At 44.9% G+C, this 17060-nt stretch overlaps 1 protein-coding gene across 23 annotated transcripts in view; it reads right to left on the bottom strand.

Annotated features, from left to right (window-relative positions):
* MYT1L (myelin transcription factor 1 like) overlaps window positions 1-17060 on the bottom strand; it is a 536335-nt gene that overhangs the window by 89955 nt on the left and 429320 nt on the right. For 16 of the 23 annotated variants that reach the window (XM_050753176.1, XM_050753173.1, XM_050753193.1 and 13 more), the window contains 4 exons: window positions 12951-13219; window positions 10149-10385; window positions 8366-8487; window positions 7418-7486 (listed from right to left, as the gene is read on the bottom strand). In XM_050753176.1, coding sequence (XP_050609133.1) covers window positions 7418-7486; window positions 8366-8487; window positions 10149-10385; window positions 12951-13219 — 697 coding nt within the window. The remainder of the gene's footprint in view (window positions 1-7417; window positions 7487-8365; window positions 8488-10148; window positions 10386-12950; window positions 13220-17060) is intronic. The other 7 variants (XM_050753185.1, XM_050753191.1, XM_050753195.1 and 4 more) reach the window with 1 other exon arrangement.

Here is a 17060-nt window from a genome sequence, read left to right as displayed (position 1 = left end):
ACAGATCACATGTAAGAGAGAGCACAGCGACAGGTTGAAATTGCAGACGTGACTGTGAGCTTTCCTGCTTCCCAGGCCCCTGTGCACTCAATGGCCCTTGAGTTCCTTCAAAGCCTTTCACTCAAGAAAGGGCCTGGGAGAGAATGAGTCTATCTCCTGGACAGCCCAAATCCTTGTCAGTCATTTCCCAAAGGGAGCATCGACTTTATTTCCAATTTCATTCATTTTGCTCCAGGGAATTACAAATTAGCGAAGTGTTTACTACATTAAAACCTCAGAGGCACAATTAAAGGACATAACCTCCTCATTGTGACTCTACTCTCCCATCACAGAGTACTGGCTTCTCATCCTGCTGGCTGCCCGAAGTCAGATGTGGGGGCCCATGAAGTCTAAGAAAGCTCACTTCTCAGAGCCACTCCAGAGGAGCCCAGAATCCCCTCAAGTTAGAAGAGGCCAAATTTAATTAGACGTGAAATATGAAGAGACCTCAGACAATGTAACACGTCTCATGAAAGGAAATGTGCCCATCTTTGAAACCTAGACCAAAAAATAACAAAAAATGTGTGTGTAAAATAATAATATATGTTTATAGTTTAGTAATATATGTGTATATATATTTTAAATAACTTTAAAACTTCAGTACTTAAAATTATAAGGACAATAAATTCTTCCTTCTGTTCATGTGTGACAGAAATACTGTACATGTTAAAAAGTCATCCAGAAGTTAAAAAATCAATGTATTTAAAAATTTTTGAAATAGATTGTATAAGATGCATTATTTTACATTTGATTTGATGACAAATGATTTTTGTTTGAAAGTATGCAATACAATTCAATAGTTTCTGATGTTTGTATTAAATGTTTCATATTCTTAAAATGAAAGAATGGAATGCTAAGAAATATTTCATTAAAAATCTTCCTCATGATTTTCTTCTGAATTTAAAATGCTCCAAAATTTGACACAAAAAAACCAAAAACCTCACAAAGCCAGCTTTGGTGAGCAGTTAGAAATTTACCTTAATTGCCTGAGAGATTCGAGCTCCCTATCTCTGAGTTCAACCAAGCCACCATCCTTGAAAACGGCCTTTTAAATGGCTTAAGGCAAACAGATCAATTTGGTCAAGAAGCCGGTAAATATGGCAAATTAAAGATAAAATAAAATGTCCATAGAAGCCACCCTCTCTTTAGCAAACAGTATGCTGATTCTGCCAAAGTGTGAGGCTGCAAAGGTAAAACCATTCTCGAACTGAGCAATGAATGAAGTAAGGTAAGATGGAGAAAGCTTTTTTTGTTTTTATTTTTTGAGACGGAGTCTCACTCTGTCACCCAGGCTGGAGTGCAGTGGCACGATCTCGGCTCACTGCAACCTCTGTCTCCTGGGTTCCCGTGATTCTTGTGCCTCAGCCTCTTGAGTAGCTAGAAAACTTTTAAATGAGACTTGAATTATTTTCTTAACTGACTGTAGATTGGGCAGTCAGGTCTACATGCAGCATGTTTCATTCAGTTTTCAGAAGAATGAATGATGAAATATAAATGAAAAATGGAAAAGTTTCATTTTGTGGGGATTTTTGTACATGGTTGTTGTCAATTGTAACAGGTATTGAATGTCAGGTGTGTGCTACCAGCACTGTCCCACTTCACAGGGAAGGAAACTGAGGCACAGGGAGATTGACAGTGCTCCCCAGTGACTGGAAAACCCATGCTCTGTGTTTTCTTTTGCACAGAGAACCTCTCCATGAAAAGCAGAGCACCTTGGCCACTGGCCTCAGATCCTGCCACCCCTTGCCTCCTTATATTACCTAAGTCTGAGATTTTACTCAGTGAATTTCAATATTTTCTTCATCAAAACCATGACAATGGCGAGGCATAAACAGACCTACACTACATTTCAAATATAGCTGGAGAACTTTAGGAACGTTTCATTAAGCCGTTTAAAAAGCTAAACACTAAAGATTCTCGACATGGTTGTTGTTTTCTTTTTGGCTGGCCTGTGCGTCAGTATAGTTAGTTAAAATAAGTAAGATTCAGCCCAAACCCCAATGCCTGGGTCCCTCCCTTAATAATCCAGGTCTCAGGCTTACTGTGAGAAGAGGAGGAGGCAGGAAGAAAGATTTGCAGCAGGGACCCTCCCCACTTACAGCCCTATCCACTGGGCCAGGGAGGCTCCTGCTGCTGGGCTCGCCCTGACAGTGGACTTGAGAAATGGAAGGAAAGACCGAGGCGCTTCTGGCTCATCCTCCCTCAACAAGAAACTCCGTGAACCAAGACCTGAGTGGTTTATTGTTGGTTTGCCGGTTCATTTGTGTGTGTGTGTGTGTGTGTGCGCGCGTGCCTGGAGTCATTGTGAAACATTCTGATTTTAGAAGTTTTACTTATTATGCTTAATTGTATTTCCTATATTTTAATTTCTCCTACTCATTATGATAAAATACAACTCCAATAGGCTGTATTTTGTAGGATATTTTCTGTAAATGCCATAGTGCAAACTTTATAAACCATTTACAGATGTGAAAATATAAATGGTAGAACTGGGTCCCTGGAGGAGCAAGTTCAAAATGCATTTAGCTGATTGTGAGGCGTGGGCGTGCCAGCGTTCCACCAGGGATGTGGCACAGTGCCGGGGAGGTGGCCACCGCCGGTGGGTCCCAGCTCAGCTCCCTGTGCGGGTCACAGGGAAACTGCACGAGGCCAAGTGTGGAAACAAAAATAAATTCTGTGTGTGTGCGTGCATGTGGAGGGCTGTAGTCATCACTAAATGTAAACCCTTAATTCTCAATCACAAAGCAGCACACTGAAGGTGATGTTATTAATGACCGAGGAGCAGGCATGAAGCGTGGGAAAGCTTCTGAGTCGGGCTCTGTCCTTGCAGTTGATAGTCTGTGCATCTCCACTGAGCAGTCCAACCACCCGTTCCTCAGTTCTCACATCCGTGAAATGGGTCTAAGCACCTCTTCCCCCTTTTCCTCACGAAGACGACAGTCTGTGCAGAAGCATTTTGTCCACTGTCGGGCACCCCACAAGCCTGCAGCGTTTCAGCACAAGCAGGGACCACCACAGATCTGGGGAAGGCTCTGGGGCAGGCACGCAATCCCTGTGGCCTGGGCGGCGCTTGCTGGAGTCCCAGCGGACCCTGTGCGCCGGAGGGACCCGCACCTGAGAAACCCCAGGCCATCGCTTCTTCTCCCCGAGATATTCCCACTCACGCACATCGCTGGTCACGTGCACCCAGGTGCTCTCGGGAGAGCCAAGTCAGCTGCTGAATGGTTCGATCTTTTATAACAGAAAGAAGGGTGCTACAAGAGCAATCTTGGAAGTGGGAGATCACACAGATCCCCTCCCAATGTGGAGGCTGAAATCACACAACTTTCTGTCCTAAAAGAGCTGAATTTACACAGAGGTCAGCTCATTCCCCTGATAAGGAAATACGGCCTCCTGTTAAAGAAACTAGACCCCAGCCGAGGCCAGTTGTAATTCACAGAGTTCTGTGGATTGACTATTGTAAACTGTGAAAGCAAAAGATTACTGCAATGAGGATTATTCCTAAGAACGTGGTGAGCAGTCAAAGCGGGCGACCCTCCTGCACCCTAACAATGGAAGCTGTGGGGTGAGCAAAGCTCACATCTGTCTCCAGGAGAGCCTGGCGAATAATCTCCCTGTGCCTGTTATGTTTACAGCAGAGAATCCAAGCCCCAGGATGGGCTAGAAATAAGTAGCCTTAGCAAAAAGCAACATCTTGACCCACGTTCAAAATGCTAATTCTTTGACTTATGACGTATTTTAAAATGTAACCAGGTTAAAAAGATGTGTTAGATGTGGCTAAAATTCCTGCATGCTCAAGCTGAAAAATGCCTAGGATACGAGCTTAGAGGTTACAGAGCGTACGAGACCGTCGCGAAGGCCGAGGGACCAAGAGTACAACCCGCTCACTGCCGGGATGACTCAGGCCAAGCTCAGACTCCAGGAAAACCAACAAGTAGCCCGAGGTTCTTTTTCCTACAAGGAGTTACATAATGTCAGGACTCCTGGTATTATAAGATAAAGGCAAGGATAGTAAGGAGGAATCTTAATTTGGCCAACCAAAGCATAAATGGAAGCCGATTTGTGGGCTCCTCTTCAGAGCCACTTCCCTGTGATCGAAATCAGTTTGTATTTGGCTTACTTTGGTTATACCTACACCATGCCCATGTCTACAATGGCACACACATCTGGAAGCAGAAAAAAATAATTCCTGGCTGGGAGAATACAGTTCCTAAAGACAATGAAAAAGAAAAAGAAAAGGCTGACCAGCTGCGATAGGTTTTGCAAGCGCTCTTTCCTGCTGTTTGTTTCAGGGAATCCTAGCAAATGAAATGTCACGAGAAGAAATCTTACAGGGAATCAGAGCTCATGGTGGGCAGAGTTCTCATCCCCCAAAAACTCTAATCTGCATTCTTTTTTGTTTTTTGGCCTGTGATCTCAGTGAATATCACAGCCAGGCAGGGCTCACGGCGACTCTGGGAGGTCGGCTCCTAGAAAGGGCATACAAGGTGACGGTGAATTCCACCTTGAAGCATCGATGCGCAAAAGTCTGCCAGGCACAGAGGCTTTCGGAACTGGGCGTCCCTCCTCCGTCTGCCTCCCCGAAGTGTCCCTTTTACCCTGGGGGCTTCCTTCCTGACTTCTAAGCCTCTGAGCTATGTCTTCAACACCAGATGGGCTACAGAGCAAAGAAAGCAACAGTCCCAGAGTTGGAGTAAGATTCAGGTGCACATTAAATTTTAATCCAGTTTCAGTTTACATGTTACACGTAATTGGACATGAGGTTATGAATTTTCTTTTCGAAACGTCCCACGTTTGCTGCTCTGGGTAAGAACCAGGCAAAGTATTATCTCAGGAAGTTTAAGAGCTTAGAGGATCCAAGAGCGAGAGTTTATCTGGAAAATTTGCTTTGTCCATGATCAAGAATGTCCTGTTAAAGGCCAAATATCACAATTCAGCGTTGGAAGTGACAAGAAGAAAATTTCCAGAAAGTTCCATTTGTTAGCTGACACGTAGAGAAGAGTTTCAGAGGTAATTGGGGCCCACTTTCTACCATGTGTTTATGAATGATTAGAGGTTGTGGCAGGATACAGTGAATGGTTTAACGTCATGCTGTTAATCAGGGATGCTGCTGCTGCAGGACAAATTGACCAAACCCTTGAAAATATACACAAAGAATATTAAAAAGGACTCATGCATGAATTATTCTAAAGAAAGTTGTTGCAAGTCATGAGGGGCTCAGTCCATGTTCCCGGGCTTGAGAAACCCACCCAACAGATCTTGCTGACCCAGATCCAACAGGTAACAGATAAAGGGTGTCACCAATTACAAGGTTAAAGAAAAGAAATTATAACCTATGGTTATACCATCAAGTAAAATTTGGTCATTGAAACATTAGTGTTTTTACAGAAGATGCTTGACTGAAATTCTTAGTTTTGAAGATCCATTCATAGAAAAGGACCATTTAAGAAAATCAGTCAAGTTCAGATTTCCCAGAAAGGCTCTATCAGAATAGGATTTACTTTTTGCAAAGATAAGTTTAGACACGAGTGTGGCTTTCTGAGCAACCACAATTAGGAAAAGGCCATCCACCTCCTGGAAGATACAGTCTCCCCTCCAAGACAAGGCAGGAAGGAGGGGCTGCCCAAGCCCACCCTGCCCTGGAAGGCACGAAGAGCTAACCGGCTCCCTCGGAAAATGCTAAAGGTGGGGACCATCACACTGTCTTGCAAGATGAAGTAAGAGAAGAAGAAAGTGCTGATGCTGGAGAAACAGCAAGCTGGCCCGGAATTTCAAACCAACATAAGCCGCCAAGCCCAACGTGAAGGGATGCAAGCCAAAGAGAACGAATCCCTGCAGTCTCTGACCAGTCAGAGGCAACACTAGAAGCAACTTTTACAGCGGTTGTTTTCCTGTCTACAGCTGGCCTGTTGGAACTGGAGATGTGCCAATCTTTTGCAAAGTGTCCCTCATCAAGAAATTCAAAGGAATGTTGCCATGTTCTGATGTATTGGCCAAGTTCCCAGGGGAGTTAGTCATGTTTTGACCATGAGGGAAATGTGGTTTCCAGCCATACAAAAGATGCCTGAACAAAGCGGGTTGAATTGCTCTTGCTAATGCTGTCGTTTTGAGATCCTAAAGCTACTTTGTCCATGAGGAACTGTTTTGGATGAGGCTACAGACTTTACAGCCGTTAGGTAAGAGGAAGCCCTCCAGGCGTTTACATTCCATGAAGAAAGTTCCAAGGGTCTTGTGGCGAAAGAGCTAGTTCAGGAAGTCACTGAACATAAGCAGGTGATCTATGGCCCTAGGGCCTTGGACAGGGATCCTGTAAAAGATGACATGGGTGTGAAACAGAAGCCTACACTTTGCAGTAGTCCTGGTCTATCGTCAGGGGTCTGGGATGCCAGTCCTGGTCTATCGTCAGGGGTCTGGGAGGTGGGGAGGGATGATTGGGAAAGAGATCAAATGTGGGTTGAAAAGCAGCATTCTCTTTGCGTGGATAACAATGCTTTTTCCAAACAAAAGGAAAACCAAGCAATTTGACATAATGATATGGCATGTCCAATAATTTAAAGGGATTATCTGGGGACTCTTGGCTCTTATCGCACTGTGAGCATCTCCCAGGTCTCGCCCTCTTTCCCTGTGTGCACCTGCAACTATGCTCTCCCTGGAGTGCGGAGGCTTTGGGACTCCCTCCGTGACTTCTACCCGCTTCTTCTGAACCTGTCTGGCCCTGCATCTAGAGATGTCTAGGCGAAGGAGGGAAATCTCAGGGTGGCAGTATAAATGTAGGTGTTTCACCCTTTTGCCAGATTTATGCTTAAAAATGACAGGCATAGAGAAGAGGGAGGTAAAACTCTAGAATGAGGTGTGTCTGGTTGAATTCCACGACTCTCCGGATCCCTGAACCGCGAGCTGACACTGTCCTAAAGAGTATTCATGACTAAGACCACGGTGTATTTAAGAAAATAGCTATTATGATGGTAGATTGTGTCATGAGTGCTACTTAAGTATCCATATTGTAAATACTCCTATGAATTTATTTTAAAAATTAAATGTTGATTATTTAGTCATTTTCTAAAAATTTGAGTAACTGTAAAATTTCCCTTCCATATGCATGCATATCTGGAGAAAACACTCATGCTTTAGGAAATTCCAGATAGGAAGGATATGACATGAACAAGCTGGAGGTATGTCAGGGGAAAAGGCAGAATGGGTTGTGTGGAAAAGTGGCTGAAATTCCGAGGACTCAATCACGTTTCTATATCAAGGCACTGGGGTGCACAGGCCATGTTTTTTAACAGACATTTTTCTTTGCAAATGACACATCATTTTTTTTTTGTGAACTACTGAGTGCATGGATTTTTAAAAGAGAATTATTGTCATTAAATCTTACTTGAGTTCTTGGGAGCTGGTGGCCAGCATACTTCGAATGCTTTTGTCCGCCAGGGGGCAGCCAGATAGACTGTAAGACAGGCCGGGACAGGCAGGTCAGTCAATCGCGAAGCGCATAACTCCCGAACAAACACAACATAAAAACCAAAATTAAAGAGTTTAATGCAGAAAAGCAATGGGCAAGTGCTGTATATTGAATTTTTTTTTGCATAATTAATTCTGAATTGGTTCGAATATAAATTTAAGAAAATGTTTCTGTTAATAAGAAATTGTTTAAAAAATAAGATAAAACATTTGTGCTCTTTGGCTTCAATGCTTAAGAAGAATTTTGCAAATTTAGGTTGTTTATTTGAAGATAAAAGACATTATACAACACATAAATTAGCATGCTTTTGAAGGTCAACATATAGCACTTAAAGGGTTGACACAGAATTCAACATTTTTACTTTGACAGCATTGTTGAGGTAAGCTGAAAACAATAAATTGAAAAGACAGAATCCACCATGAGAAAAATGAAGTCACACCTTCTGTGTGAGGCGTAATTACCAGTCACATGACCACTCCCATCACACCCTGGAGTTGGACATCTGCCACCAAACAAAAACAAAAACAGCCAAAATAGTAAGTATGTTTTAAAAAAAAACTTTTAAAAAAGTTTCATTGTTTCCAGTTTAGCTGCAATGTCTGCAAGGGGATTTAAGCACCCTGAAGAAAAGCGGCAAAATGCACGGGTTAAATGAAAATGACGCCCCCGTCCAACAGAGCGTCATTGGGAACAGGCAAGTGCACGGTGAGCTGCTCACTCTACTGACCCGGCAATCGGAAACATTTATATGCTGCGAATGTCGCATGCTCAAACGGCAAGGCATATACAGATCCGGTTTTTAAAAATCAGCCAAAGAATGGGAAGATTAAGAAGATTCATAATTTCACCTCACAGCATGCTTACGTTATTAAATCCTTTTTGCTCTCCTTGCACTGAGGGTACTTGGGTTTGGGACTTGGGATGGTCACCTCCCCGGGATACCGTCTTTCTTCTAGAGCCTCCTGGAATGGGTCCAAGTCTTCTGGCTGTGGGCAAAACACAGCTTCAGAGCCACACGGATGATCACACGGCGCACAGACTGAGGGAGGCGGTTCGTGGCTCTGGGGTGGCCTCTGATCTTATACCTCTTTCTGCTGTACCTTTAAGATCCTCTTTGTCCTGATAATGCCCCTTCTGAAAATGCATATTGAGCTTTTCTTCCACTGCTCTAAACTAAAATGATGGTCACCTGTCAGTGGTCAGGGCCCTTATTCAATATTCACCTGGCCGTGCTCACCACATGGACACACACACGGTCCGGCAGCCAGAGACTACGTTTAACTTGGTCTTCCTCATTCAGCATTCAGCACACACCTGCGGGTGGGCTGCTTTATCCAACACTTGCCTGCAAGATTCAACACTGGAACTACAGTGTGTTAGAGCTAAGCTTTCCCCCACCATTGGTCAGGATTTTGCAAGCACGTGCTTTAAGATTCGGGGTAATGGAGACCAATTTAGAGGAAAGTAACTGTGAATTTCCTTTTCGGTTGTGTGTTCACCTGCAGTAACGTGGATGTTTCTACAGGTGGCGATGCTCAGCAGACACATTTCCTAAGTCTAGCTACATGGGAAGGTTTGTCTTCCATGACGATCCAGGATGAAAACACTTCTGTCATTTTGTGAGGGCTTTTACTTTCAACCAAAATAAATTTGGAGATTCAACCACCATGCCTTATTTGGTAGTAATGATTCAACACTGCAGGAGAAAAAAATACTTAGAAATTCAGCTTGCCACTCTGATTTGGTTCTTTTTCACAATGCCTGGATACTGAAATCAATTTGAAGAATGCAGATAACAGGCTTATAAGCAGGTGCCCTCTCTGCCAATTTCTACATGGGGCTAATGTTTCTTTCTTTTTTTTTTTTTTTCCTATTTCCTTGCTTCTGTAAGACACTAGTGCTTTGATGGTGGTCTCTCCATTGTACTAAAAATAAATTTCATTTTTCAGTGAATAAAGAGGATGTCATAGTTCTCAGAATCAAAGACTTTTAAGTCAGTACGTAAAGAAAACATTTTTCTTTATTTCTTTTCAAAGCCTAAAGGGCATTATATCTATCTTAATAACCTGAATTTGAACACTGTAGCTACTTCAAAAATGTGTTCTTGACATAGATGTTTTAGTAATACAGTCATAAACAAAGATTTAGGTGATGGTACTAGAATAATTTATTCAAGGCTAGAGTAAACTCTTTTGAATACTTTAGGTTTCTTAGAGAAGGGACACTGTCCTTAGTTTTGAAGAGCTAGTTAATTAACAGCACACAGTTAACCATTTAAGTATCTAAGACTCCTATTAAAATTCTCTACCAGCAAGGAAAATCCAGTATTGTTCCAACAGGACACCCAGAAAAATGAAATCACATGCTATTTATATGTTTTCTTAAAGTAATCATTTGTAGCAAAACATATTTGTTAGAAAATAAACTTTATCATTTACAAGAGTCAATAGTTAGTTTCACTCTAATCAGTGTTAGTCACAAATCTCTTCTGGGTCAACAAAAACTGTTTTCTAAGTCTCCTCAGTTAAAGGTCATATTTAAAGAGAAAATATATTTTCTCATAAGGTATGTGCAAATGGCACTTCTTTCAGCTGGGGCCCCATTTTAAAGTCTGGCAGTTAACACAGGCTCAATGAAAAGGACATACAGTAATGTCTTTGGACTCGTCCTCGTCTATCCTCCGGGGTTTCATTTTGGTGTAGTCTACGGGCAAGTCCCAGCAGTCGCCCTCGCCCAGCTGGAAACACCGGTTGTTCATCACTGCCTGCTGCTGGGGGGACATGGGCTCCAGGGGGGTCAGGATGGGGCAGCAGCTGTCCCGCGGCCTCTGCTTGTTCATGCTGAGGTCCAGGGTCCCGTTCTCATCCACCTCCATGTCAGGGTTCTGTTGGTAGAAAGACATGGTGACTGTGCTTGGCCTGGCACCTTGTAACACCACGGGTCCTTCCTCCCAGACTGCAGTCTTGCCATCAGCCAGGGGAGCGTTCAAACACGGAATTCCTCACTGCTGTTTCCTTGGCCTGAACTCCCAAGGTGAACAGTCCTGGTCTTTTGGTACATTCCTGCTATCCCATGCTTAGCTGCAAAATTGGTTGGAGAATCCAGGCATCGCTCCCACCCTCCCTCCCTCCCTCCATTTCCCTATTTATCTACTGTCTATCCTCTCTCTCTCCTTCCTTGTTGTCCTATTATATCTCTGATTTAGAGTTTGTTCAGAATAAAATTACAAAGTGTTTAGTTTTAATTTTATTACAGTTACAAATACCTAAGAGATAAAAATTTTGCGTGTATGCATGTGTGTATATACATGTATGTGCATGTACGTATGTGTGTGTATAAACACATATATATATCAGCTTAAAAATTCTCTTTTAGTTTTATTGATGCTAATAGTTCAAGAATTAGGGAGTAGGATAACAAAAGAATTAGAAGGGTGAAGGAAAGAAAGAGAAGAAACTAAAATTTACCTTGTAATATAATTTTTTTTTTTAAGGGACAGAGTCTTGCTCTGTTACCCAGGCTAGAGTGCAGTGGCACGGCCTGGGCTCACTGCAACCTTCATCTCCCAGGTTCAAGCAATTCTCCTGTCTCAGTTTCCCAAGTAGCTGGGACTACAGGTTTGCGCCACCATGCCCAGTTAATTTTTGTATTTTTTAGTAGAGGTGGGGTTTCACTATATGTGGGCCAGGCTGGTCTCAAACTCCTGACCTCAAGTGATCTGGCCGCCTCAGCCTACCAAAGTGCTGGGATTACAGGTGTGAGCCACTGGGCCTGGCTGTAATAAGAACTTTTATGATGAAAATAATTTTTCATTTTAAGAAAGGACATCTGCAGTTGCAGCTAAAAATACCTTTACTACAGTGATTACCATCTGATCTCCTCTAAATTTCAGCAAACCTGCAATTTAGTCTACTGGCTTAAACAACAACAACAACAACAACAACAACAACAACAACAACAACGAGGTCCAGGGTGAGGCTTTTTGGATTTTTTAAAGGATGCTTTGAAATGCATCAAGAATTCTGCAGCACTTGCCTCTCAGGGAGAAAGTGAGAAGAAGGGACACGTGGACAGAAAGTTAAAAAAAAAAAAAAATCAAAATACCCCTAACAATCCTGCATGTTTTTCCCCAAAGAGTAACACTCTTTTGAGCAAAATTTGATTTCAGAGCTGGTCTGAAAGCTGCTGCCTCCTCAAAGGTCTAGCAGCTCTCTCCTCTCAACGCAACAGTAGAAGGAAGATGCTTGGAATGAGACCACCATCCCTGGAGCTGTTACCTTGATAAATTATACAGTATCATTCTGCTTGAACTCTCTTTGTCAAAGTGCACTCTGATTTGAAGTTCTGATATTAATTTAAGCTTCATAATGTTGGATTTATTCTCTCAGTCTTAGTTTAATTTTAAGAAAGTGCAACCAAATTTGGAAAGGGTCTCTGCTTTTTTTTTTTTTTTTGTGGTTGCCACAGAATCTCTTCCATGCTAACCTTGCATTTTTGCAACCTTGGTCACCATGAAAACTGCAGGCCCCTGACGCTTCTCCAATATCTAGGACTAAATATACTGAAGAAAAAACCTTTGCAGAACGTAAGATTACTGACCTTTCTTCATTCATACCAACTACAAGTATTTACAAGAACCACTGTCAGTGCTGTGCACTCAGGTGCATGGTCAGGCAGCGGTACACAGTGGAGAGCCCTTTGTTTATCGGGAGAGGAGGTGAACGTGTCCGCTGCGCAGCGTCTCTGAGAACACAGACTGCTCCCTGCACCGCCCGGCCCGGTTCTCCCCGGCCGCCTAGTGGCCTCGGCGGGGCGGCTCTCCCAGGTCTGTGCTGCATCCTAAAGGCTCTCTCTCCCGCCCAGCAGAGGCATTGGTTCAATTGATAAGAAATTAAAATAGACACTCTTCCTATGCCTTTCATAGCACTACAGCACCCATGCAAATGTGGAACTAACGAGTGCTGGCTGTAAATACACGGCTGATCCCTTGGTGTGAAGCCTGATTTTTACTTCCTTTGTTTCCCTGCTACCCAGGAATCCACGGGCAGATGCCTGCATTTCACTTGGCAACGGTGCTAGCAGAGCTTCCTGTCAAAGTTCAAGGGAGGTCCACGCTGCGTTGTGCATCCTCTGTGTGGTCACTGGAGACCACAGGAGGACCACGTGGCGTTCTTTGTTTACAGAAATGCTTCTGGATCCTGGAGAGAAGGATCCATTGACGCACATTAATTTACAAGATCTGACCCTTGCCTCTGATGGAGAAAATGGATGCGCTTTGGACAATGGTGCTGTTCAGGCTGCTTTAAGGGAAGCTGCACTGATTGTTCACAGTGGCAGGAATGGTTTAGGAGATCAGGGCGTTCGCACCATAAAGTAAGTTGCCTGAAAGCGCCGCGTGTCTCCGCGGCTGGGCCCGCGGCCCGCCTCCCCCACCCGCCAGGGGCCCCACCTGCCCAGGCGCGTGTACCCGCGTGGCGCACAGGTCCTGCGGCTTGGTGCTCAGGTTCTGCGGCATCTCGCGGCAGCGCGTGGACAGGTTGAGGATGGCGGTGGCCGCCATGTGGGCCGCCTCCATGTCGTGCGTGTAGTCGAAGCTGCTCTTGCTGCAGGTGCTGCTGGCGCTGCTGCCCCCGCCGCAGCTCAGGTTGCTGCTGCTGCTGGGCGCGTAGCTGCTGGTGCTGCTGCTGCTGGGGCTGGGGTCCTTGCAGTACCGCTTCGCTGGGGAGACAGGGACAGGGATGACTCAGGCCCCGGCCGCAGGGCACACGGCAGACAGCACATGGCAGGGCCTGCCCGCCCCGGCCTTAGCCACACACAGCCGCGTGGGACGGCCCTCAGGGTGCCGGGGCTTTGGTGTAAAGAAAACAAACAACAGGCAAACGAAAACAAAACAAAACCCTCTGGCTCCTTTCCTTTTTTTCTACTTTTTCCCCTTTTTCTTATTTTTTTTGCCCTGGAGGAGCATTCATCACCTGTTGGAAAGGCTGCACCTCGCACCCAGCACAGACAGTTACCTGGTCCCTGGAAAGACAGACACAGGGCTGGCTAGCTTTCAGGAACCACAGGGTGTAGGCAAGTGACCAGGAATTCCAGCCCAGTCAAACCCCTGTGGAGGCCCTAAGAGTGGGTGGGGCTCCTCCCCCGCACATGAGGGCTCGCGAGCACTTTTGGTGACCCGACCTGGATCCAGTCTCTCATCTGTCAAGAAGTGGGCTGTTCCTTTGAGCCAGAGGGGCTGTGGCAGCCTCCTGGGGCCCGGGTCCTCTGTGCAGGTGACCAGGATTCAAGGGGACCTGGGGGCCACCTGCTGGGCCTGTGGGGACCACGTGCTTTGGGAAGTGGATTTCTGGCTGGGCCTGCAGACCAGACAGGGTGAGTCCAACATCCTTCTTTTCTAGAATGCTGATGCCGGCCATGGGAGTGAAAGGGGGAAATGCACGTAGAGAATACGCTCAGGATAAATGTCGGAACACCTGAGTGGCCACTCGGTGGCGGGCAGACATGTGGGGCACGTGTGCAGCTGCCCCTTTCATAGCCACGGCCTCTCTGTTCCCTGCACTGACCCTCACTGACACGATTCCCACTGCCCGGTAATCCTTTCTGAGCCACCACACTCACTAACGGCCAAACCGGCACTGAGGGGCAAGGGTTATTTGTTAGAGCTGTTAAAAATCTCCTTTAGTACATGAAAATGTTTCAGTCCAGGATTTATCTGATGGGTCCTTCTTTATTAATTGTTACCCCTGCCAGTTAATGTCACAGGACATCATTTGTGCATGGCCAGACATTTCACTTGGAATCCAGCAGAGTGAAGAGTTACTCAGGGGTGGACCTGGTGTCTCTCATGTCCTAAATCCCTCTGTCAGTGAGTCCCTCCCTTTAGGAGGCAACTTCTTCCCCAAGACATTCCTGCCTGCTTCCCTGGGAGCAGCGTGAGTGCAGCTGGGAGGACTTGGTGATAGGCTAGAGACATTCCAGCCCGGGTTCTCCTGGTGCTTAGGGCTGCCCTACTCCTAATCAGCAAAGCTCCAGGCTGCCTAATTCCAACGGAAACTGTGGTTTTATCTGCTGCTACAAGGAAAGGGAGACCTCGCAGGCAGTCATGGCTCCCGCGGTGTCTTCCGTGCCATCAGCAGCAGCTCTGAACCTGGAACCAGGCTTCCCCAGGGACTCCTCCCCACAGAGGAAGAAGAGAACAAAGCTAAGTGAAGCAAAAAGCTTTCTCACATTGCTGATACGGTCATTATGAACTAATGCTAAGAAATTGCCCTGGATTCGGATACAAAGGAAAAAAAGAAGCGGTCATCATTGATAAGGTTTGGTTTGGGACTGAAAGCTCTCAGGACATGGGGAAGAGGTGTGTTATTGGTGATTCTGTAACGCACAGGCCCCTGCAGAGGAAGCACTGAGGACAGTACCCAGGGCGGGAGTTGGCCACACTGTCTTCGTCTCAGCCTCTGCCAAAAGCTACAGAGAATTCCCCAAGCAAGTGACCGCTTTACACCCAGATTCCCGTACATGAACCAGAGGCTCAAATCCACACCCACAAAACCCATGAAATACAACAGTCATCTGTTGATATTATGACTGTGTTTTGCTAATCTGAATGAGCAAAGCCACCCAGAGTGGTCCCACGGCTGGTGGGGCACAGCTGCCCCTGAGAAGCACGTCTGAGTGTCCATCAGTGTGCCCCTCCCTTCTCTCTCCTTTGGGAACGCCCCTCCTCTAAGGAGCCCAGCAGCACAGGGCGGGGTGGGTAGTGGCTGCTGGTCTGAGCAAGGCCCATGCCAGGGCTTTTGAGAGAGACCACCATGGGGCTGCAAGGGAGTCAACCAGAGGCAGACAGCAGAGGTTGTGAGGACACCCCCACTGGCCCTGTGCAGTGAGCACCCTGAGCCACCCTGAGCAACCATCAGTTTGCAGTTTGTGATACTCTGGATATGAACTAAAGGTTGTGATTTTACATCATTTACAATTTTGTTAAGAAATAGTAGAACAATTGTAGGAGAAATGAAATAATAATATGGGGTTTCGTTTTTACTGGTGAGGGCTAGCCACTGGTTTAGGGAAAAAAAATCATTGCCCACATAAATTAAAAAAATAATAATAATACTTTTGTTTTGAAATGAGGGAATTTCAATTCCTAAAAAAATTAAAGGAATAACACAAGTCAATGCAACAAACAACTGCAGCTGGCCTAGGCTGGCTGGCAACCTTGCCCTCAGCTTTGGTGAGGGCGATGCTCAGGAGTGTGGGCACAGAGGTGAGGCAGGAGCTTCCGTTCACGCCCAGAGACTTCTCGTCACAAGCTCCTCTCACCATGACTCTCGCTACACTGTGTTCACAGCATCCTCCAACAGAATTGCATCTAGACTTCCGCCACCCTGTAAGATGCTACCACATGCCCACCTCACAGATGTGGAGACTGAGGCTGCCCAATGTCCACAAAGAGCCTCGACTGCCATCAACGATGTGTTTGTCTGGGAGAGCTCAGCATCTTATCAATTAGAAAATGCTACCCCAGCATCTCTATATACCACTAACATCCAGGCTGACCGTCAATCAAGCAGATAATCCCATTCACAGGAGCCACAAACAAAAGGAAATACCTAGGAACACAGCTCACCAAGGAGATGAACGATCTCCACAAGGAGAACGATAAAACACTACTGAAAGGAATCAGAGATGACACAAATAAACGGAGAAATGTCCCATGTTCATGGATTGGAAGAATCAATATTGTTAAAATGGCCATACTGCCCAAAGCAATCTACAGATTCAATTCTATTCCTATCAAACTACCAATGTAATTCTTTACAGAGTTAGAAAAAAAATGACTCTAAAATTTCTATGGAATCAAAAAGGAGTCCAAATAGCCAAAGCAATCCTAAGCAAAATGAACAAAGCCAGAGGTTACACTCTACCTGACTTCAAAGTACACTATAAGGCTACAGTAACCAAAATAGCTTGGTACTGGTGTAAAAACAGACACACAGACCAGTGGAACACAATAGAAAACTCAGAAATACAGCCACACACCTACAACCATCTAATCTTTGACAAGGCCAATGCGAGCAAGCAATGGGGAAATGGTACTGGGATAACGGCTGAGCTATTCACAGAAGAATGAAACTAGACCCATACCTTTTGCCATATACAAAAATTAATGTAAGATGGATTAAAGATATAAATGTAAGATGGCAAACTATAAAAATTTAAGAAGAAAACCTAGGAAATACCCTTTTCAACACTGACCTTGGCAAATATTTTTTTGGCTAGGTCTCCAAAAGCAATTGCAACAAAAACAAAAATAGACAAGCGGGACCTAATTAAAGTAAAGAGCTTCTGCACAGCAAAAGAAACCATCAATGGAGCAGACAGACAACCTACAGAATAGGAGAAGATATTCACAAACTATGTCAGATGACAAAGGCCTAATATCTGACATCTATAAGGAACAACTACATCCACAAGCACACCATAAAAACCCCATTAAAAATGGGTAAAGAACATGAACAGACACTTCTCAAAAGAAGACATACAAGTGGCCAACAATCAT

This window comes from Macaca thibetana, chromosome 13 (genome assembly GCF_024542745.1).
Source record: "Macaca thibetana thibetana isolate TM-01 chromosome 13, ASM2454274v1, whole genome shotgun sequence".
NCBI lineage: Eukaryota > Metazoa > Chordata > Mammalia > Primates > Cercopithecidae > Macaca > Macaca thibetana.
Note: the sequence above shows the minus strand (reverse complement) of the source record. Positions and strands in the feature narration are given on the sequence as shown.